The following is a 23,827-nucleotide window of genomic DNA, read 5'->3' as shown; positions in this document are numbered from 1 at the left end:
TGGGTGGCTGGATCCGCAGGGCCAGGGTCCTGGGGTGTGGCCTCAAGTACTGTGGGGAAGGGGATGCTAGGCGGGTCTGGGCTGACTCAGGTTGGGTCTGGGGTGGGAGGAACTGACTAAGGTGGACGGGAGCCGCCGCCACCCTCCCTGACTCCCCTCGGGCCGGTGCCCCCGTGCTATGGGCCTTCGACCCCTACCCCGGCACAGGAGCTCCCAGCTGACCCTGACCTGTGATTCCCGCTTCTTGTGTGGGCACGGGGCCTGCTGGCCTCCCCTGGGACCGCACGAGCCTCCCTGCACTGGGTGCAGGGGTACTGGGCCCTGGGTGGGCAGGGCACCATCTGTGGTGATGTCTGTATTCTCGGCGGGCCCCACCCAGACTCATGGCACCCTGGGCAGCCCTTTCCTCCGTCATCTGCCGGATGCGAGGTGAGGCATGCCCACCACCAAGCCCAGAAGTCCTGCAATCAACCAGGAGGGACTCAACCAGGAGGGCCTTCGAGGCATCCTTGATTTATTTTCCAGTCACTCTTCCTCTGAGGGCGGACCCAGCTCTTTCCAGGTGTGACGAATCTTCCTCCCTGGGATGATGGCCCCTGGGCCTCGGGATGCTGCACAGCCAGCAGGAGTAAGGGCAGCTGCCCGGCCATCTTCCCTGGCCACGTATGCTATGAGCTTCCTGTCTTGCTAAAACCTCCCTGCCCAGGAAGCAGACAAGGTGATTGGGATGACAGCCCTGGGGGCGTGGGCAGCCTTGGGACAGCGGGTGCACCTGCATCTGTGGAGCTGCAGCTGGCACTGCACCGGGACGCAGCTGCAGAGGCACTGGGTGGTACTGACGAGACCCACGTGTTGCTGAGGAGCTGGACCTCGGCCCTCCTTAGGGATGTCCCTCCTAGAATTGTTCGTGTCACTGGCTGCTGCTAAGCCTCGGCCGGCAGGGTCCCCAGGGCCCAAGACTGGAGGGTTGAACGGAGAGTTCCGACCAGCATGGCACTGTCACCCTAACCAGGGAGTGGGGACTATTTCAGAACAAGAATATTTTGAAAAATATTTTTGACTTCACAAAATATCAAACTTCAGGGAAACAACTACACAAACATTTTTTTAAAGAGGCAAACACGGGGTTTGAACCCCAAGCCAAGTATGAGAGAGGAGTGAGCCTGGGCTGCAGGAGGGGCTAGAGGCTGACCCTGCAGAGCTGCTAGAACCTTCCATTTGGGGTGATGCTTCTTCATTTTTGCTTCAGGAAAGACTGGCAACTGTTGATAGCTTCATGAATTTTGAGTATATTTCTGAGATTTTTTTCCTCCCCCCAAAATTGCAAGAGAGGCGTCTGCTCTGAGCCGGTCCTTCTCTGCTTTTCCGTTTTAATGCTTTTGTTCACCCATCTCTACTTCTGCATGGGTTTCGTATGTTTTCCCGAGTTCTGCCCTCTGTTCCTCCACGGTGGTTTAAAACGATGCCTCCTTCTGCAGAACTGCGTGAGCGGAGCAGCCTACTGCCTTTGCCTCCCTCCCACCCCCAGCTGCCGGCCAAGGCCCGGCTCCAGCGTAATGAGCACCATTTCTGCAGCTCCAACTCAGTGCAGGAGACCCCTCAGTGGGATGACAACTTCTTATCCAACTCTGAAGATGAGAGGACAGACTCCCTCCGCTCCATTTGCTCTCCCCTAGAAGCCCCCATGAAGACACTGGACCCTGAGCTGGCAGCCCCAGCACCCCTATGGCACCCACACCGACACAGCTCTCGCTCAGGCTGCCTTGGAAGCCCAGGTCAGGAGCCCTCCACAGCCCCAACTGTGTGAGACCTCGGGGCAACCGGGGCTTCCAAGCCTTTGCCAGTGCCAGGAGGCCAAACACAGCACTGACGTGGGCTGGTCCTGGCATGCAGACGGTACCTCCAGCATGACCACACAGATCTGCTTGACACACTGGATGATGGCATCTGGGGTCCCCGAGATGGTCACCGCCCGCTCCGTGGAGTTGGGCAGCATGTCCCCGGCCACCTGCACCTGGGCACCTGTGGACTGGAGAGAGGGGACATTGGAAGGGAGCACCAGGGTGGCAGCACGTGGGGCAGCAGCACCTCCCGGGTCTCGGCACCCAAGGCAGCTTGAGAACACTTCCTTAGAAACCTGCATACAGCCCACACGCTCCTCCCCCGCCCCCATCCCAGCACCGCCCCCGTCCCAGCACCGCCCCCATCCCAGCACCGCCCCGTCCCAGCACCGCCCCCGTCCCGGCACCGCCCCCGTCCCGGCACCGCCCCCATCCCAGCACCGCCCCCATCCCAGCACCGCCCCTGCCACCACAGCCTGGCACTCAGTCACGTGCCCCCTCCCCCACCCCCATCCCAGCACCACCCCCGTGCCGCTGCTGCCACCACAGCCTGGCACCCGGCCCTGTGCCTTCCCTCAGGCGCAAGTGACACCTGGCCAAGGCTAGACAGGAGGCATCTAACCAGACGCGTTTTCAGGGAGACAAATGACTCCTTTCAAATACATGGAATTCTCTCTCTGTGGAGTTTTAGGTCACAGAGAAAGGTGGACTCTGGTCTTGGGAAAGGAAATGAAGACTGGGGCGGCTGCCCTGCTGCGTAGGGAAAGGATTCAGGCTTTCCTTGAAACGGGACAAATGTGTGAATGTGAAGTTCACACCTGCAAACTCCGCCCATTGGGACAGGCCGATGGCTCAGGGCTGTCTGCAGGTGCCATGGAGGCCCCTCACAGGGAGCAGATACAGCGCCCAGTGCCCAGAGCCTCCCTTGCCCAGAGCCATGAGACCAGCTAGTTCCTTCCTGTCCCCAGCATGGCCCATAGGTGAGCAGTGGGTAGGCAGGATCCATAGGTGGGCAGTGGGGGGGGATCCATAGGTGGGCAGTGGGGGGGGATCCATAGGTGGGCAGTGGGGGGGGATCCATAGGTGGGCAGTGGGGGGGATCCATAGGTGGGCAGTGGGTGGGGGATCCATAGGTGGGCAGTGGGGGGGGATCCATAGGTGGGCAGTGGGTGGGGAATCCATAGGTGGGCAGTGGGGGGGGATCCATAGGTGGGCAGTGGGTGGGGAATCCATAGGTGGGCAGTGGGGGGGGATCCATAGGTGGGCAGTGGGGGGGATCCATAGGTGGGCAGTGGGTGGGGGATCCATAGGTGGGCAGTGGGGGGGGATCCATAGGTGGGCAGTGGGGGGGATCCATAGGTAGGCAGTGGGGGGGATCCATAGGTGAGCAGTGTGGGGGGGTCCATAGGTGAGCAGTGGGGGGGGGTCCATAGGTGGGCAGTGGGGGGGATCCATAGGTAGGCAGTGGGGGGGGGAATCCATAGGTGAGCAGTGGGGGGGATCCATAGGTGGGCAGTTGGTAGGCAGGATCCATAGGTAGGCAGTGGGGGGGATCCATAGGTGGGCAGTGGGTGGGGGGTCCATAGGTGAGCAGTGGGGGGGGATCCATAGGTAGGCAGTGGGGGGGATCCATAGGTGAGCAGTGGGGGGGGATCCATAGGTGGGCAGTGGGGGGAGTCCATAGGTGGGCAGTGGGGGGGGGTCCATAGGTGGGCAGTGGGGGGGATCCATAGGTGGGCAGTGGGTGGGGGGGTCCATAGGTGAGCAGTGGGTGGGGGGTCCATAGGTGGGCAGTGGGTGGGGGATCCATAGGTGAGCAGTGGGGGGGGATCCATAGGTGGGCAGTGGGTGGGGGGTCCATAGGTGAGCAGTGGGTGGGTGGTCCATAGGTGAGCAGTGAGGGGGGGATCCATAGGTCGGCAGTGGGTGGGGGGTCCATAGGTGAGCAGTGGGTGGGGGGTCCATAGGTGGGCAGTGGGTGGGGGGTTCATAGGTGGGCAGTGGGGGGGGAGTCCATAGGTGGGCAGTGGGGGGGGATCCATAGGTGGGCAGTGGGTGGGGGGCTGTGGGTGGGAGGGCTGTGGTGGGGCCGGGTCCCTGCAGCACACTTGCACTTGCTCATGAGTCCTGTGTTCCTGTTTCGGACTTGGAGCTGTGGGGTCTGCGTGGCCAGCACTGGGCTTACAGACTGCAGGGATGAGGCTCAGGAAGGCTGCCTGGCCTGTGGCCACCACCTGCAGCCTGCCTAGAGGCTCCGCAGCGGCCCAGGCTGGGAAGGTCCTGTTACCTCCCTGATCTCCTTGATCTTGGAGCCTCCTTTGCCGATCAGGGACCCGCACTGACTGGCAGGCACCACCAGCCTCAGCGTCACTGGGGGCTTGCTGGTGGCAGGGCTGTTGCTCATGGAGTTGATGATATCCTAGGGGAGAGACACGTGTGTTGGCAGCACATCAGGCCTCACACAGTGAGAAAGCAGGAGTGCAGGGGGTGCGTCCTGACTTCCCATGCTCAGAAGCCCACAGAGCCCCTCCCGTGCACAGCTGAGGACACAGTGGCCAGGCCAGGCCAGGGAGGACCAGGAGATGCTGCTGAGATGGACGTGCAGGCCCAACACGGCACACAGACGGCAAGGCAGGATGGTCACTGTGCCATAGTGGGGTTGGGGCAGGTCTGGCCTTGGTTGTGGAGACCTGGTGGGCAGGGGGTGTGGATAGACAGGCTGACACAGGAAGTGTAGACACTGGCCTAAGGGGAGGGGAGAATGGAGGCTGGAGACTAGCGGGGCTGGGTAGATGCCCAGGGCCAGGTGAGGCAGCACTGCCAGGGACAGGCCACAACTAGGTGTCGAGGGCACAGGGGCAGAGAATGGCTCCTGGGGTCTGGTCTGGGGAAGGAGACGTGTGAAGTCTGAAGTGTGAGGGGGCAGCAAAGGCTGAGGTGGGGGTGAGCCAGTGCCCACCCTCCTGGGCAGCCTGGTGTTTGGCTCATGGTCCTGACACCCAGGAGACAGAGCTGGGCTTTGGGTTCAGGCTGGTAACCCATGGGGGACAGGGCTTCCATCAGCTGCATGGGAAGTGTCCAGGCTGTGGCCTGGAGCTCACTGCAGAGCGCGGTGAAGAGCTTGGCAGAGGCAGTGACATGGAGGCTCCCCCAGGATACCCCCCAGCTCTGGGTCCATCATGCCTGAGCTATGATTCAGGGCAACACAATTTGGTCTCCACAAAAAGTGCCCTCTTCTTAGAAACAAGGCCTGGGTCAGTGTGTGCCTGGACAAACTGCTATAGACTACCAAGAAAACAGGACGGTGTTCCCGTTTGTCTATTTTTTGTGCTGGGAGCTTGACTTTGACCCAGACAGAGCGTTCTCTCCGGTGTTGTACCTGCTAGAGGCTGGGGAGAGCCTCTGTGTGTCAAGGCTGGGGACCTGAGGCACAGGCACGGGCACTAAATTCCCACTTCCTGCCACCCGCTCTCATGGGGCCGTGTCTCGATCCCCTCCTCTCCCAGGAAAACTCTTGAACGGACTCATTGCAACCCGAGTTCTGGTGCCTGTTTCTCCAAGTGGTTTCAATTCCCCAAGGATGATTGGGCCTCAGTGGCTGCCCTGGGGAACATTTGACTTTAACAAAATTGTTCATTGAGAGGTACCTTAAAAAAGAAAGATAATAAGATTTTTTCAGGCCCAATGGGCAGCAGTTTTTGATTGGTATGAAGACGCCTCCAAATGAAGTTCTGATTTTAAAATAGCTTCACTAAACATTCTTTGGCTAAAGCTAGTCAGCAACCTGGCAGACATCAGCAACAAACCAGACCCCCAGGCTCATAAGCTCTCCCCTCCTTTTCCTCCCACTGCCCCTGCCCAGCACTCCCCCTGCCCTGTCCTTCCCTTCCAGTTCCTCCATTGACTCCACCTCTATCTTTTCCAGCCCTCCTAAAACCCCCAAATACCAGCTGCCTGTAAAAACCCAACCCCCCAAAAGCCAGGTGAATAGGCAACTCCAGAAGCTAAACCTTGGATTGGAGCTGAATTCAGAGCTATACTTATGGATTCCCTACACCCAAACCAGACCTGCAATGACCAACAGAAGAATTTAGAATTATTTTGGTTGCACATGACCCAGAGTTACCTGAACTCTGTCAACAAATCAACCCGAGGATCAAAAAAGGTCCCACAGCAAAGTCCTAAATGCCACTCCTAAAACATCCCCAGTAGGAACTGATTAGAACAATCAAACACAGCCATGAGATGAAAGGACTGGAGATTTGGGGGCAGACTAGAAAGTCCCTTCTGACAACCCCGACCGTCTCTACCCTTCAAGGCGGGCGTAAGGGCAGCCCTGTCGCCCCGTGAGGTCAGCGCTGGCGTAAGGGCAGCCCTGTCGCCCCGTGAGGTCAGTGGAGTGAAACCCCATGTGAAAACAGAAATGGGGATGGGAATAGCCCTTCTGCTGAATGACAGCCACTGGCAGAACACACTGAAAAAGCTCTGGAACAAAAATGAGCCAGGATTCCTGCAGATCAGAGAGCTAGGCGCCCCTCACCAGCCCCAGCGCCAGACAAGGATGTTCATTATAGCTGCTGCGTTCAGAAAGGACGCCAGAGAAAAGATGATCCCGTCCCCATAAATAACAACTGAGACACAGAAAGATCCTGGGTCCAGGCAGTGAGGGAGCCCGACGAAGGCACAGGCGGCCGGCATCCCACCTGGCCTTCAGCCCTCAGAGTGACTAATGCTGGACGCAGGTGGTCTTCCTCATCCTCCCGGTGGCTATGGCGACTCTTCTTGCATCCGGCCTGCAGAAAGGTCTCATGTCCTCCTCCTCCTCAGTTTAGATGCACCACACCCTGGAAGGCGCTTCAAATAACCCGCCGTGTTTTCTCTCTCTATTTCCCAGCCCTGAACTCCCACCCTTGGGTCCTTGACTGGAAAACATTCATTCCTGCTCTGGGACTCCACCCCTGAAAATTTAGTAGGCAGAGACTTTGCTTGAAAATGGAATGGCATCTTAAATGCACATCAGAGACACTGTTTCCTGAGCTCCCGGAGAACTCCTCAGCCCACTGGCAAGCTGTGTGGGCTCTGGGCAGACGCCCGCCTCATGAGGTGGGTGCAGACTCCAGACAAGGGTCTTGACGCTGCACCTGACACAGTCCCACGAACACAGGCAAAATGACTGGGGCGGGGCCTCCAAAGGCTCCAAGAGGTTCCACCAAAACATGACCTGAAATTCTCCACAATCCTGTGACCCCAAATCCAAAAGAAGGGCTCAAACTACTGATAAATGTCCCCTGTTCAAGGCCTTCCCAACCTGACCCCACCCCTACGGCTCCTACCCAAAGGCCTTCCTGACCTGACCCCAGCCCCTGGGACGTGCCTGTCCTGCCAGTACAGATACCAAACAGACAGAGATACTGATCTGCTGAAGACCTCAGGGCCACCAACAAAATTATTCTCCCTTACTTCCTAGGTGTACTGAACCGAAACACAACTTCGCTGTCCATTCTTCCCAAAGCCACTTGCTTCGTGGTGGCGGGTGTTCACGCTGTCCCTCCAGGGCTGCCGCTAGACCAGGAGAGTGAGCATGTTTTGCCCTCACTGGGAAGGACAATGATTAACCTGGATAGTCACGCCCTGGGGGTCACTGAAGCCCTCTCCTGCTTTTTCCAGGTGCTCATTAAGACCTAGAAGACCTAAATCTCCCTAGCAATTCAGTTCAGTCCTGGTGACACCCTCCTTTGTTCAGAGACAAGGAAGCCTGTGGAGGGACCCCACCCACCTGCAGCCTTAGCAGACTCCTGCTGAGAACCCCAGCCTAACGTCCTACTTCACAACTGAAGCTGGAGGTGATCAGGCAGGGCCTGTGCTACAGAACCGGACCAAGTTCATCCACTGAAACCCTGATCCCCTGTGTGACTGTGTTTAGAGATGGGGCTTTACAGAGGTAACTGAGGTAAAATGGGGTGCCTACAGTAGAACCTAATGTAATCTGACTCGTGTCCTTGTAAGAAGAGGGGACGAGGATACTGACACACACAGACGGGTGACCCTGTGAGGACCCAGGAAGAAGGGGGCGTCTGCAAGTCAAAGAGAGGCCTCAGAGGAACTGGCCCTGATGGCACCTTGATCTGAGACTTCCAGCCTCCTGGACTGTGAGAGAACCAGCGTCTGCTGTGTAAGCCGCCCAGCTGTGGCATTTTGCAATGGCAGCCCAAGCAGGCTGGGACAGTGTGCTGCTGCTAACCTGGCTCTCCTTCGGCACAGTCCCCTGTGATGGGGAAAGTCTGCCAGATGCAGAACTCATCACACTCGCCGGAGCTTGTCAACTACCCAAGGGCCCATGGCGGTGGATGCTCTGGAAACAGAGGGCTTTTGGCTCTGCTGGAAGCCCACCCAACATGGGCCGCGTGCTGAGTTCTCAGGCACACTTCTTCCTAGAGAGGTGGTGACTGCAGACGCGAGGCCAGTGCAGATGGAGATGCGGACGTTGGGGAAGGTGCTCTGGGGGGTCATTCTGGCCAACCAGTGCTTTAGCCACGGCTGACTCCAGCTAAGCCTTGAAGGCTGGATCTCTGGAGGCAAGCAAAGAGGCCATTGTAAGATTTCAACACTTCGCCCCTGATTTTGAAAAGGAAGAATGGACAAATTCTGAAAATTCTGGTTGTACCCTTTACTCAATCTTTTCTGGTGCTCTCAAGACAGCTGGCTTTGGTACCAGATGATTTCAAATGGGTATTAGCTAAGTCAATCCATGAAACTACTCATCATGCCGTAGACAAATTGATGAATATCTCCAATCAGCATTGGTTGGAAGCTTTACAAAGACTGCTGAGGTTCTTTGAAGGCCAGGTATCTGTCAACAGCACAATCCGACATGGTGTGAGGTGAGACGACGCCCCAGAGCGACGCCTCAAGGGCCCTCTGAACACCTTCAGGTAGATTTTAACCAGCGTCCACCTGGGACTGGAAATGCTTTCATCGTTGTGTGTCTGTTTCCAGGATGGGTTGAAGCATTTCCTTGTTTAAAAGCTATAGTCCTTAAAGTTGCTTAAAAAATTTCCTTGATTTTGTATTTCCAAGCTGAAGCATACCAACTTTTACATGAAGTGACTGAGAAATACATTCTACACAAACCATTATAACAGAACTCTGTGAGTGGTTACCCCTTACTCAGGAACAACATTGTCCTGACCATCCACAGTCTTCTGGAAAAACCGAAGGACCCAAAGATGAAAACTCCGAATCCTTCGAGCTTTCTTGGCCATACAGTCTGCTGTCTTGGAGACGCCTCAGCTCTCCCTCCATGGACTGATGACTGGAGGGCTTGTACCTTTAGGGATTCCTGATACTCGATTCTGTCCTGCTGCAGGCAGAGATGGCAGACTGCAGAGCACTCAGCACAGCCCTACGTAACCTACGTAATAGCGTGGGTTACGGCTGCTTCCCACGACATCTTCCCAAACATCCTCCTTAGGTTCTTCAACCAGGAGATTTTGTCTATTGGAAGGGACATCAGAGAAAATCTGTTTCTCTAACCTCATTGGAAGGGGCCTTACCAGGTACTGCTAACAAATCCAGCAGTGAAACTCCAAGGAATCAGTCCTTGGTTTCACATTTCACAGCCAAAGTGGCGATTCAGAATTCCACACAACCAGAAAATGACTCCCATACAGGACCTCAAACTGAGGTTCTCTGAGATCCTCTAGAGGCAGCCATTCTTCAGAAACAGACGGCTGATCTGAGACCTTCCTGCAAGCCGAAGACCTTGGACAAGGGCCAGTTTCTGCTTAGATGTCCTGACAAGACCTCTGTCTGATTTGTTTCCTTTTTCATCTGCTTACATTTAATCACTCTCCCTCTCATTCTCCACGGGCCCCTGGTTGTCATCCACCTCTGGTGACGGTCCCTTTTCTATTTTCTTTTCACTTTATGATAATTGTTAGGTTAACACATATTCATTCTAATGCCATTCTTGATTATCCCAAACAGTAACCACTGCCCTCACTCTCACTGACTACTGGACACACCGCCCACCACCAGGCCCCAGGGAGGAAAATCTCAAGACATGCCAATTTCATCAAATGGGACCCTGAGAGATGACAGCTGATGCTTTCTGCTTGCATCTACATGGACAACTGACTCTAAACAAATCACCTGTGACTTTGCTAGCATCCCTTTCTCCTAGAAAAGCAACCAATTATTAAAGTTTACTAATCAGTCCCCAGGTCATTTGAAACTTAAATTCAGCAACCTGCATAGGGCAACCAGCCGTTAAACACTGGCCATGAGGGAGAAACAAAGACAGGTCCCAACTGAAGCTGGAGGGCACAGGCCTCGGTTCTAACCTCTTGGCCTGAGCCACAGCCCTTCCCCGGTCTCCATATGCCTCCACCAGACACTGCTTCCTTGGGGCCAGTCACCAGGCCCTGCTGGCCTCAGATGAATAACTCAGACACCTTAGGAAAGGTATCCTGAGACTTCTTTGTACACAAAGATCCTAATTCTATAATCTCCACAGCTGGAAATTCTGACTCAAACTTAAGTTCCAAAACCAGGCCACCTGTGATTATTTGTGTACCCTGTGGGAGGGATGACTGAGTGTCTCCCACAGTGGGAATCACACAGGCAGAAACTGCGGTCAGAAACGCATCGCCAACTCCGGCAGAAGTTATTCGGGACACCGCCTGCCCTGGGTGGAAGATGTGTTGGCATAAGCAGCGGTGGGTAATTGCTTTTCTGCAGGTTTCTTGCTGGCAAGCCATGCTGGCGTCTGTGCCACTGCACATGTCACCTGTAGAGTGAAGGTCCCAGGAGCGGGCTGCCCAGCATCCTAAGGAGCGGCCACGAGGCTCTCCAAGGCTGGTCCTCATGGCTATGAGGCTCTCCAAGGCTGGTCCTCATGGCTATGAGGCTCTCCAAGGCTGGTCCTCATGGCTATGAGGCTCTCCAAGGCTGGTCCTCATGGCTATGAGGCTCTCCAAGGCTGGTCCTCATGGCTATGAGGCTCTCCAAGGCTGGTCCTCATGGCTATGAGGCTCTCCAAGGCTGGTCCTCATGGCTATGAGGCTCTCCAAGGCTGGTCCTCATGGCTATGAGGCTCTCCAAGGCTGATCCTCATGGCTATGAGGCTCTCCAAGGCTGGTCCTCATGGCTATGAGGCTCTCCAAGGCTGGTCCTCATGGCTATGAGGCTCTCCAAGGCTGGTTCTCATGGCTGTGGGATGTGTCCTCTTGCCTTGGGTTGGGTAACAGCGCTCTTGGTCTCACCACTGTCCGGGGACTCGGTTGTTCTTGTTTCTGTCTTGGTGTCACGATGCTGGTCTGATGCATTCCATCAGTCTCCCGTCAGACAATGGCCAGGATGACTCAGCAACAGAAAGATCCAGAGGACCCCGCAGCACAGCTGACCAAAACGGCAACTGAACCATCCCCAAGCAGCATGGCCTGGCTCTCTAGCCCTTCCTGAACTGGCTATCCTCTTGCACATGAGAGAGTAGCTAAAAGGGGAAACTAAGAAACAACCTCCAGACAGTGGCCAGGCCACCTAGGATAGGGGAACACTGGCCCCAGTGTCTGCAGCGTCCAGCCCTGGAGGCCAGGCCACAGCCTCTGCTGCACTCGGCCCTGAACAGTCAGCTTCCCTCATGTGCGTCCCCAGTTCCAACTCAGGACCCACTGGAAAAGGCCTCGCACACTCCCCCAACCAGTCACATGGGATGCCCCACTTCTAGCCCCACGGCCTCCCCCAGGGCACATCCCTCCTCTCCTCTCCCACTCCCAAGTTCCCCCTCCTGCCTGACTTTGAGTCTCTGCCAAGCACAGAAGATGGCACCGACCACCACCATGGCCAGCTTTGAAAACTAAAGAGCCTCTGCCCATTCTCCCTTGGAGGGCTCTTTGCTTATTCCCACAAAGTGCACCTCATTACTTAATGGTCACCCCTCAAAGACACTAAATGCACCTCTAACTTCCAGCAATTTCAAGAAAATTAGAAACATATAGAAGACATTATCATTTCACTCAATGACAGAATACACAGAAGTGCTGTTCTTTCTTTCTCTCGCCCCCTCGCTCTCTGTCTCTCTCTCTTGTCTCTGTCTGTTTCTCTCTCTCTGTCTCCCTCTGCCTCTCTCTCCCTCTGTTTCTCTCTCTCTGTCTCTGTCTCTCTCTGTCTCTCTGTCTCTCTCTGTCTCTGTCTCTCTCTGTCTCATAACCACCAACACGGATGGTCTCTACCTTTACCGTCCATATCTAAGCCAGGCTACATCAGCTCTCATGGGGGGCCCAGAGGCATGGTGCTGTGTGGCTGAGGACCAGGGCTGTGCCAGCCAGGGCTTCGTCACGAGCCATGTGGCAGAGCTGGCTGGAGGCTGGAGGTGCTGGTGGGGCCTGAGGGTCAGCCAGGCTGCGTGCCCCGGGGGGAAGGGTGGGGTGTTCTGAGGCCATGCTAGGTGCCCCAGGGCAGGGTCTGGGGAAGCTGAGGGAGGTGGACTTAAGGCTTAAGGCACACAGCCGGGAGTAGCTGGCTTCAGAAGGACAGAGGGACACTGGCCCCTGACTGGGTGAACCAGAGCTGGGGAGAGGCCCTGGGAGGTAAAGGAGGTGAGTGTGGTTATGGGGCTGCCTGGGCGGGCTGGGGCATCCCCTAGTCCAGGTACAGGGGAGAAGGCCCAGGGAGCCAGCTGGGACCAGGCCCGCCCCCGCCAGGCTGGCCAAGGTGCCCGAGGTGCAGGTTACCTCCTCAAACTTGTATGCGATCATGGCAAAGGCCTTGAAGATGGCGTCTGTGGGGCCTGTGATGGTCACAATCCTCTCTGGGCAGTTTCCCTCTGAGATGTTGATCCTCGCACCACTCTAGGGTGAGAGCAGAGAAACCCTTGGGCCAGTGGGCCGGGGGCCAAAGTCCGTTGACAATTGACACAAACACATGCCTCTGTCCGCTGACTGGCAAACCACGACTGAACAGTAAAATGCTTCTCAACAATCTCCTTTACAAGGAAATTTTAATTAGCAAAAGGAATTCAACGGATTCCTTCCCCACAGGGAAGCACAGGAGGCCTGAGTAGGGGGAAAGAGGCTCTGCACTGCACTCCCCACAGGCCCCGGCCGAGAGCACAGGCAGGATGTCGGCAGGGGCAGAGCCTGGGGACCCTCCCTGCCCACCCAGGAATGGCTGCAGACAGGTGAGGACCCACCACACTCACCTCCTCACGCATCTTCTTCACAGTTTCTCCTTTCTGGAATAAAGATTTAGACAATAAGGAAAAGGCGTCCCTTTGGCACTGAGGACAATGTGACCAGGGTGGGTGGGGCGTGGCCTGGCCATGTGCCCGCACCGCAGAGCCTCCCACCTGCACTGGAGGAGCAAACCAGCCTCTCCACTGAGAAGGCCAGGCTGCATGCCCATCACGCCCTGGCGGACATTTCGGATGGGAAACTGAGGCCCAGGAAGGCACGTGCACCCACCTACGGGCACACAGCTTGCAAGGGTGGTGCAGGTCTGACCTGACTCCCCATGGCAGCTCACTCGTGGCACGTGGCAGTGTGTGTGCCCTCAGGCGCCCCACATGGCCGGCTGCGCTCTGGCTCGCCCTCCCGGAGGTGGTGACTCTCGGAGATGCGCCTTCTCAAGCGCTTGGGAGGAAGCTGGGACAATGACCTACTAGAGGCGCCCCCATGGTGGGACTGAGGGGAAGGACACAGGACCCCTGGAGGTGGTGAAATGTGACAAAGATGGGGAGGTGGCCCTCACTGCTCAGCCTCCCGGGGCAGCAGACTTCCAAACTGGGCCTTACTTCCCCTGGGCCAGCCCTGATTTGGAAAGGAAGTGTCTGGGGGCTGCTGCCTCACTGGCACTCCTGGAGACCACCCAGACTACACAGCCGTCTGAAGAACGCGTGAGAAATCATTCTTTGTGGGGTCTTCAACTGGGAAAGAAGGGCTGGCCACCAAGGCCACGGGCAGGGGGCAGCGAGGCGACCAGCTGGGGAGAACCCCTTCCCCTCAGGCTGCACAGAGCCAGGGACCAGCTTCAATATCACACAGCATAAAAGTGACACCTCTGGGGTCCTGACTTCATGGAACACAGACCACCCACCTACTGGGAAAGGCGCACCTACTGGGTGCCACCTAGCACCCAAGGAGGCTGCCATCCTCACCATCCCCTTACAGAGACCCCAAGAGAGGCAGAGATTCAATCAAAATTACCTTCCCAATGATGCTTCCAACTTCCTGCAGGAAAAAAATCACAGAAAGATGATGTCATAGAGCAGGAGGAGGAAAACACCGGAGGCAGACATTGCCGAAACCTGCCTACCTTCCCTGTGTGAGTGAAGAAGGGAGAATTCAGAATCTGCCGGCGGTGGGGGCAGGGTGGGTGTGTGTACAAGCCAGGCTGCCTATACAGAGGCCCTGAGCCGGGGCTTCCTTCGCACCCACCTGACCAGGCCAGAGATGGGCTGACTCGAAGTGCCCCAGGGGAGGGCAGCTGCCTGTCCCCGATAAATAACTCAGGGGGCATCACCTACGCACTCAGGCTACCAGGAAACCCTGGAAGAAATGCGTGAAAAATAAAGCCTCCTTCAATTGTGTGACTCAAATAAAACTTAGCACTGCCAGTGCTCCATGACTGCTATTTAAAAGGCAGCCTGTTAAAAGGAATGCTGGAAGATGCTGCCACAGTTCTGATGGTGAGCCCGAGGTGGTTTTGGGACACACACTCCCCGCTGTGCTGAGTGGCCCGGTATCTCCCTGTCCAGCAGCGGGACGGAGCTGACAGGTGCTACTGTGGCCTGTCACCTGAAGCAGGGCCAGCAATGGTGACTCTGTGAGGCTGTAAGGACGGTGTGCAGAGGGGCCTGTGGAGGGAGAGGGAGGCTGTGAGGACAGCGTGCAGAGGGGTCCGTGGAGGGAGAGGGAGGCTGTGAGGATGGTGTGCAGAGGGGTCCGTGGAGGGAGAGGGAGGCTGTGAGGATGGTGTGCAGAGGGGTCCGTGGAGGGAGAGGGAGGCTGTGAGGATGGTGTGCAGAGGGGTCCGTGGAGGGAGAGGGAGGCTGTGAGGATGGTGTGCAGAGGGGTCCGTGGAGGAAGAGGGACACTGGACACAAGGAGGAGCCCCTGTCAACCAGGGCACCTCCCCCACAGAGTGCAGCTGGGTGGCATGGCCACTGCTGCTGGCGATGGGGCTGTGCACCTGGCCTCACAGAGCCTCATCTACCATGGGGCCTTGGCTCCTGACACGCACAGTCGGAGAGGCAGGTCCCTCTGTCTCCACTGCAGGAATGAACGCTCTGGGTGTGGGCACCACCACCTTCCCTCAGGAGGAGGCTGTCTTCTGGAAACCTAGGATGTGCCAGTGCTGTGGGCTAGAGCCCAGAGCCTCCGCCAGCCTCCTCCTGGAGGGAGGCCACACACAGATACTGGCAGCTGGATTCCTCATGGTGCACACCTGAGGCAGGAAGAACTGGGGGACCCTGTGCTGTGGGGCTGGAACTGGGGTTCCATATAGGGAGCGGAACATGGAAGGAAGTGCTCTGCGGAGGTGCAGCCCGGGACCCACAGCAGCCCAGGAACACCACGCGCCCTGGCTTCCAGAACATGCCGCCACATACAGGAGCTACTGAGGGAGTGGCTGGTTCCAGGCCTGGGACAAGGAGGACAAGATAAGCAGAGAGCAGGATGGGGCTGTAGGAACGGGGACTTGTCAGGCCTTGGGGTTCTGGCCAAAGCAGGGCAGCGAGGGCATCGGAGCAAATCACATGGTCACGGAAGGATGAGCCGGGGAAGAACATAGCAACCCGACTCCCAGAGGATAGAAACATGCTCTGAAAGTCTGAGGAGTTTCCTGCGAGCGGCAACAGGCACACCCCGGGGCAAAGCTGCTGCTGTGTTCCTGCCAACGGCCAGGAGACCTAGACCAAGGCACAGGTGCTGCACACACACTGCAAAGTGTCAACCGCAGAGTCAAAGCCAACCATCTACTCCAAGTGGAAGGGACTCGAGACAGCACCAGGGGATGCTGTGCAGCCGCTATGAAGGGAGCCAGGGGTAGGAATGCATCCGTGTGGGTGCCCTGACACGGATGGCTGTGTGTGGCTGTGCTGGAGAAGGTCCCTGTTGGTAGGAAACATGCAGGAGGTATCAGGTTGGCACTGAGTCTCAAAGGGGCTGTACCTATAACTGCTTTGTAAGTTTGAGATTGCTTAAAATAAGATTAAAAAATGATCCAAAGACCCAGGCAGTATCAGGTTCTGTCTGCTGCGGCCGCCTTTCCTACAGTGCCAGTGGCGGCTCCTCTTACCTTTCCATGCATCAGCAGGCGGATGGTAAGGGTCACGTTCAGGCCACCTTCTGAGACCTTGGACTCCATCCTTCTGCCAAATTGTGGCTGGGGGTGGTGGCTTAAGGCGCTGAGGGTGCTGTGAGGAAGGACAGATGGGGCCCAGAAGGCGTCACCTGGAGAGAGAAGGCACAGCTGCTGCTAGAGAAGAGTCTCATGGCCCATGCACATCCAGGGGCCTCCTGGGTGGCAGTGGGAAGGGGTTGCCCACCTGCCACGTGCTGACCAGGCCTCGCATGCTTGGCACAGGGTACGCAGGAGTTCAGGGGAGGGCCTTGGGAGAGGTCTCCAGGGAGGCCCTACGGCTACCTCCCTCCTGACACTGGGCAGGCCACCGCAGCTCCTGGCCAAGGTCTGCATCTGCCCAGGCTCATAGGAGCACCTCTCTCAGCAGCCAGAGACTGGCAGGAGCTACCCCTGTGAGGCCCTGGGGACTTGCATCTCATAGGCCCAGCGCCCTGCAGCTCTGCCCCCCTGCTTCTGCTGTGGCCTCAACACACGGTTGCAGGGTGCCAGAGTCCCCTCGCCAGGGTGTGGGAGCCGGCCCTTCACATCCCGAGCCTGCCATCCTCATCCCCTCATGCTCTCATGTGACTTAGTCTCTGTCAACTAAGCTGCCAAACAGCTGGTGTCCCTGGCAGTTCTCGGCAAGTGCCTTCCACGCACACAGCGCTGTCTGCAGTCATTGTGTCACTGCTGTGCACTGTCATTCAGCGAACTGACGGAGCCCACTGGGCAAAATTAAGGCCTCATTTTATGATTGACCAGCAAAGAATGATGGTAGTGAAGGTGAGGAGCTCGTGCAACAGTCAGGGCGACTTTGTGCGGCACGGTGGGGACCCTGCTCTGAGGAACTGGGCTCTGCAGAGTCAGTTCCACACCGAGTCCTTCCCTGAAGGGCAACACCTCACCCAGGGGGGCTGCCTCGCAAAATCCACCAGGAACAGAACCCTGTGAAGCCGCACCCCCCACCATAATTGAGCTGCCTGGACACTGCCCTTTGATTCAACCGGTTCACACAGAAGAAGAGGCTATGGGTTAAAAGATGGGACAAAGGGCTTTTTTTTCAATAAAATAGTTCTGTTAAAAATATGCTAAAAGAAAAACACAAAGATAACACAGAGGCAAAGCCCATCCAACTGCCTGTGTGGTGTGTAAGGAGGATCTGCAAAGAGCAGCCACAGGTGTCGGGGTGGAGCCACAGCCACGGACGCACCTCTGCACTGACAAAGTGACATGCTGTCTACACCCGCGCTGACGCTGTCTACACCCGTGCTTACTGTGCTTAAAAACGCATGTATAGGTCACTTCATCAACACACTCAGACTATCACAAAATTAGTTTAATTTTACTACAAATTGTTATCTGTAATATTATTTGTATTAATTTATAATTTTATTACATTATTATTTGTAATAAAATGACACTTTGAAGGACAAGGATTTTCACGTTGCATTTAACGAGGACTTCACGTAGCACAAAGGGTTCTGAAGATCATCCTTGCATACGAACGCTCTCGTTTCACTGTGTAGCACATCGGCCACATGTGGCTTTTTCAGTTTAAAACTAAACATCCACAAGCACATTTGAAGTGCCAAACGGTCTTGTGTGGGCAGCGGCAGCTGCCAGGGGAAAAGCAGAGAGGCCGTTTCTGGCACCACGGACAGCTCTGCTGGACAGCACAGCTCATGCCATTGCTTCGGTGACTCATTGTAAGTAGTGCATTCGTGTAGAAAGGTCTCAGAAAAGAGAGAAGAGTATCAGTTCCAATGCATGGCATGGCCCAGTAAGCACCTCTGTGCACACACGGGCACCGAGATAAGCCCGGCTGCAGCCTTTTACCTGTGGGTGCCGATGGACCAGCACACATGGACTGGATCTTGGTGTGGCTGCTCTGGAGCTCCGTGCCTCCTTTTTAATTAAAAACTCTCCTCCCTATCAGAGGGACAGCAGGGCCCTGCAGCCATCTGTTATGTCAAGGTTTCCAGCCGAGGGAAGGGAAAGTGGGTCAGCTCCTGCCAGGGGTGCTTGGGGCTCCAGGCTGTCAGCCTCTATCAGTCACACAGGCCAGCGAGCTGCAGCCAGCGCCTCTTTATTGCAAGGGCAGCGTGAGTGAGGCGCCGTCCTGTGCAGTGCGGGTCACCTGGGACTCAGTGCCCAGGACCCCAGAGGACCTACCCTGCTCCAGTTAGCAGCTTCCAGAGTTGCAGACCACTTGGAAGGCCAGGGTGAACGAGGTGTCAGCTGCTCTCTGGCTGTCCCTGGGCACCTGCCCGTCCATGCCATCTGCAAAGTGCCCTGGCCTTGCTGCCACCTCTGCGGCTGCTGCTGTCCTTCCCAGCTAACATTGGCCATCTGCCCAGAGTCCATGGGGCAGTTTGGTGGCTACCAGGAAATGAAGGGCTGAAGTGGAGCCTGCAGCAGCCCATGATCTGACCATGGGCATCCAAGACCCCATGCAACTGGCTGTTCCTCAGAATGGAGCCTGTTCTGAGGCTTGCCCACTCCTCCCCACACTGTGTTCCAGAAACAGGCAGAGCTCTGGTCCATCCAGGTCCCTCCCTCTGTCCCGTCCAGTGCTGGAGATTTAGCACATTTTAGCCCATGCAATGGGAGGGAAAGAAGAGACAGGCACAGTCATCCTGTGAGGGCCTGGGCCCCCAACCGCCTCATCCCCGTCCCCGTCTGCACCCGGCGCCCTCACCTGCCTCCCTTCCTGTCTATACCCGGGGCCCTCACCTGCCTCCCTTCCCGTCTATACCCGGCGCCCTTACCTGTCTCCCTTCCCGTCTATACCCGGGGTCCTCACCTGCCTCCCTTCCTGTCTATACCCGGGGTCCTCACCTGCCTCCCTTCCTGTCTATACCCGGGGCCCTCACTTGCCTCCCCCTGCCCCATCTGCACCCAGGGCCCTCACCTGCCTCCCTTCCTGTCTATACCCGGGGCCCTCACCTGCCTCCCTTCCCATCTATACCCGGGGCCTTCACCTGCCTCCCCCTGCCCCATCTGCACCCAGGGCCCTCATCTGCCTCCCTTCCTGTCTATGCCCGGGGCCCTCACCTGCCTCCCTTCCCGTCTATACCCGAGGCCCTCACCTGCCTCCCTTCCTGTCTATACCCGAGGCCCTCACCTGCCTCCCTTTCTTTCTATACCCAGGACCCTCACCTGCCTCCCCCTGCCCCATCTGCACCCAGAGCCCTCACCTGCCTCCCTTCCTGTCTATACCCAGGGTCCCCACCTGCCTCCCCCTGCCCCGCATCTGCACCCGGGGTCCCCACCTCCTCCCTACTGTCTGCACTTGCCCAGGGGGTCTGTGGACCACCACCCCCAGATGTGTCTCAGGCCAGAACACACTCTGCACCCCAGATCCCAGGGGATGCAGCCTATAGCTGTGGCCATGGGGATTTCAGACACCCACATTTGACATATGTGACCAGCACAACTCCTGACCTACCCCATTCCATGCATTAACAAACCCAGCAGCCCCCACCCACCATGTGAGGCACAATCTGAGCTTTTCTGTCCCCTCTTCCACCCTCACTGCCCCCAAGTCCTGCCCCACCCTCCAGCCCCTGCTGTCACAGGTGCCAGGGACGCCTCCAAAAAGCAACACAGAGCCCCCTCCCTCCTCCCCACTCAAGACAACTCTCCACAGTCCCATTCTCTCAGAGTTTAGTCTAAGGCCTCATCCACCACCCTCCAACTGCCACAGGCCCTGAGGGTAAAAGCCCCTGGCACTTCTCCTCCCCCGAGACTCCCGCCCTGCCCGGGCCTAGAACACCCTCCTTCCCGCGCTCAGTCCTCGCTCCATGGTGGTCCCTCCTCCTGGGGCTTCCCTGTTAGTAATGGTTCCCCTCCCCAGAACTCCCTCCCTTCTCCAGAGTTCCCTGCACCAACTTCCAGCTCACACAGTGGCCCTGATGCATAGCTACGGAAGCAGACAGGGTCTCGGCACCCACAGTGGAGACGGTCACTAAGATGGGGAGATCCAGGTGGATGGAGTGAAGGTGCCCTGAGGACACACAGGCTGAAGGGGGCTGAGCGTGGGGCCTAGAGGTGGGGACAGTCCGTGCGTAGATCTGGGGTGCAGATCCCCTTACAGAGGACACAGGGCCAGTGCTGGGAGCCCAATTTAGCCACAGCCTTGAGGTCAGTCCTGGCAGGGCCAGCCTCAGCTGCAGAGACGCCTCATCCAAGGCCCTGTGGATCGGGTGGACCTGCCGCACAGACCATGCCCGCTTCCCCTCCTCCCAGGTGTGAACACGAACACAGTCTGGGGACATTAAGCCCCGTGAGAGACAGGACCGTGCCTCATGCCCCGTGAGAGATGGGACTGCACCCCTGACGTGCACTTGCAGCTCCCCTTTCTCAGGCCAGGGACTAATGCGCTGTTTCCTGGTTCTGCACAATGACTGGAGAGAATTAACCAACGCCAGGGGCAGAAACCTCCGGCCTTCTTGGTTCATGACCCTTGTAGATGAACTTCCCCTGTTTTCTGCACTGCTTAGACCAGAAGACGGGAAACCATGACTGCCGGACCCTCTGACGGGTTAAATGTACCCTTCCCCGAAACAGGCCCTGCCCGTCACCCATCAAACGCTGTGACTGCGCCCACCTCGTACAAAGGACGCCGCGATCCTGCTAAAAGTCCCTCGGCCTCTACCTGCCCGAGGGCACCCTTCGCCTCCCTGCTTCCGAGGGCGGACTCCATTCCTCTGGAGTTGGTGTTTCCGGGTGGGCCAGCCTCCAACCACCTTTGAATAAACCCCCCTTACATTAGATTCTGACTCTGTGTGATTTTAGGCCGGTGGGGCTCTGTGGAATGCAGGCTGTGTGGACGTCCTGCCTCAGGGGCTGCTTCTACTGGGTGACAGGCACGACACAACTGACACAACCCAGGAGGCTGGCGCCTGAGGTCAAAGGGGCGCGGAGGCCCAGGGGCTGTGTGGGAGGAGGGGCCGGGCCAGGGGAGCAGGTGCCCAGTGAGAGCTCTGATGGCCCCGCGCGGCAGTGTAGACCGACTCACCATTTATCCTTGCGTGTGTAATGTGGCGCCGTGGCCTTTCAAAGGTATCATTGATTGTTAATAGGCTGCACAAACTTAAAGTCTACAGTGTGACAGTCTTGCCCGTGTATACACCCGGAGCTGCCTCACAGAAGTCTGCAGTCCTTGGTCCCCCGCGGTCCTTGCTCCCACTGCACCTGCCACTGCCCCCCGACAATCACCCACATGTGGTCACTATAGACTCTGGGACTTTCAGAAGTCGATACAAATGGAATCACGTCGTAAGTATTCTTTTGTGTCTGGCTTCTCTTTCTCGGTATTTACTGAAGATGTATCCATGCTGCTGAGCGTATCAGCGTTCCTTTCTGTTTAGAATTCCACTGTGGGAAAATACCACCGCTGGTTTCCATTCACCCAGTGAAGAACATTCGAGCTGTTTCCAAGGGGAGCTACCCAAATAAAGCTGCTCTGGACATCTGTGCACAGTTCTTCTCAAGGAAGCACATTCATTTCCTGCAGGTACCACCTAGGAGTAGAACGGCGGGATCCTGTGGTAGCTGCACGCGGAACGTCCTAAGAAACTGTTCAAGGCCACGGCACAGCGGTTCCACTATCTACAACCCCTCAGCAGTGCAGGGTTCCAGGTTCTGTTATCTATATTCCCTCAGCAGTGCAGGGTTCCAGGTTCTATTATCTAAATCCCCTCAGCAGTGCACAGAGTTCCAGGTTCCATTATCGATATTCCCTCAGCAGTGCACAGAGCTCCAGGTTCTATTATCTATATTCCCTCAGCAGCACACAGAGTTCCAGGTTCTATTATCTATATTCCCCTCAGCAGTGCACAGAGTTCCAGGTTCTATTATCTATATTCCCCTCAGCAGTGCACAGAGTTCCAGGTTCCATTATCTATATTCCCTCAGCAGTGCACAGAGTTCCAGGTTCTATTATCTATATTCCCCTCAGCAGTGTACAGAGTTCCAGGTTCCATTATCTATATTCCCTCAGCAGTGTACAGAGTTCCAGGTTCTATTATCTATATTCCCTCAGCAGTGCACAGAGTTCCAGGTTCTATTATCTATATTCCCTCAGCAGTGTACAGAGTTCCAGGTTCTATTATCTATATTCCCCTCAGCAGTGTACAGAGTTCCAGGTTCTATTATCTACATTCCCCTCAGCAGTGTACAGAGTTCCAGGTTCTATTATCTATATTCCCTCAGCAGTGCACAGAGTTCCAGGTTCTATTATCTATATTCCCCTCAGCAGTGCACAGAGTTCCAGGTTCTATTATCTATATTCCCCTCAGCAGTGCACAGAGTTCCAGGTTCTATTATCTATATTCCCCTCAGCAGTGCACAGAGTTCCAGGTTCTATTATCTGTATTCCCTCAGCAGTGTACAGAGTTCCAGGTTCTATTATCTATATTCCCCTCAGCAGCACACAGAGTTCCAGGTTCTATTATCTATATTCCCCTCAGCAGCGTACAGAGTTCCAGGTTCTATTATCTATATTCCCCTCAGCAGTGCACAGAGTTCCAGGTTCCATTATCTATATTCCCTCAGCAGTGCACAGAGCTCCAGCTCCTCCACGCCCTGCCAACACCTGGTCCAGTCAGCCTTTTCAGTGCTGGCCAGCGGGCGTGCAGTGCTATCTAGCTGCAGGGTGCCGCCAGGCAGGACCCCTCCACGTGCTCGCATGCTGGCCTCATGGCCTGTCTGCTCCATCCTCTCCCATGGCAGAGGAGCCGGTGGAAACTGTCCCTGTGACAGCTGCGAGGCCACATCTCCCACCCCCGGCAGTGACAGACACAATCCAGGCCCCTGGGTGGGCCAAGTTCTCAGGTCAGCGACACAGCACTCCTTACTTACGGCTACTGGAGGAACGGGGTGGCTGATTGGAGCCACTCTCAGCTCCAAGACAGAGCAGAAACAGGCCTCCGTCTCGGAGCTATGCTGACTTCTAAAAGCTCCCTTTGGTTTTCAAAAGTATCTTTTCTTTAATGTCATGTTGGAGAGAATCTGGGGGGGATCAGAAACGGCAAGTGAAATCTCCAGGTACTTGAATGCTCTTCCCTGGACACCAGTGCCACAGGCGGATGGACCGCCCCGAGGGCTGAGCAGCACTCACGGCAACAAACATCTGTAGCCACCTCAAGGTACTGCTGCAAGAGCCATGGGAAGAGACTCAGGAACTGTTCAAACGTCCCCAGGCTAGGGAGAGACGCAACCAGGCCCGAAGCTCCCCTGCCTCTAACTCCAGAGCATCCTTTCCCAAGGGTGGGCTGTGGAAGAAGGGAGAAGGAGGCTGGCCGTGGCCCTGGCCACGAGGAGGGGAGGAAGGGATGCCAGGCGACCACACTGCCTGGACCGTTGCTGTCTGCCAAAGGTGGAGACCAGGTTTCCTGCTCTGAGCTGTGCCTGCCAGAAAGCACAGGTGCTGTTCCTGCATTCAGAGGTGGGTTGGGTCTTCACAATGGAGGCATCAGGAAACAGTAAAGATGGTCCTGACAGCTTCTAAATGGGCCCCAGGCTTGATGTGACTTAATGATTTCTGCAGTCAGAGGAAGCGCACATCAGAGGCTGCTGGCCCGCACGCACGCAGCTCATGGCAGCTTGGGGCGCTTACATTTAACAGGCACAGCTCCTCTCTC

The 23,827-nt window shown here is 56.6% G+C and overlaps 1 protein-coding gene across 24 annotated transcripts in view; it reads right to left on the bottom strand.

The window, feature by feature from the left end:
- PCBP3 (poly(rC) binding protein 3) overlaps nucleotides 1–23,827 on the bottom strand; it is a 284,849-nt gene that overhangs the window by 30,648 nt on the left and 230,374 nt on the right. For 23 of the 24 annotated variants that reach the window (XM_037984953.2, XM_073011254.1, XM_037984957.2 and 20 more), the window contains 6 exons: nucleotides 16,137–16,291; nucleotides 14,045–14,068; nucleotides 13,042–13,074; nucleotides 12,575–12,691; nucleotides 4,129–4,260; nucleotides 1,901–2,029 (listed from right to left, as the gene is read on the bottom strand). In XM_037984953.2, coding sequence (XP_037840881.1) covers nucleotides 1,901–2,029; nucleotides 4,129–4,260; nucleotides 12,575–12,691; nucleotides 13,042–13,074; nucleotides 14,045–14,068; nucleotides 16,137–16,291 — 590 coding nt within the window. The remainder of the gene's footprint in view (nucleotides 1–1,900; nucleotides 2,030–4,128; nucleotides 4,261–12,574; nucleotides 12,692–13,041; nucleotides 13,075–14,044; nucleotides 14,069–16,136; nucleotides 16,292–23,827) is intronic. The other variant, XM_073011273.1, reaches the window with a different exon arrangement.

The sequence above is a fragment of the Chlorocebus sabaeus genome, chromosome 2 (assembly GCF_047675955.1).
Source record: "Chlorocebus sabaeus isolate Y175 chromosome 2, mChlSab1.0.hap1, whole genome shotgun sequence".
In the NCBI taxonomy this organism is placed as follows: domain Eukaryota; kingdom Metazoa; phylum Chordata; class Mammalia; order Primates; family Cercopithecidae; genus Chlorocebus; species Chlorocebus sabaeus.
Note: the sequence above shows the minus strand (reverse complement) of the source record. Positions and strands in the feature narration are given on the sequence as shown.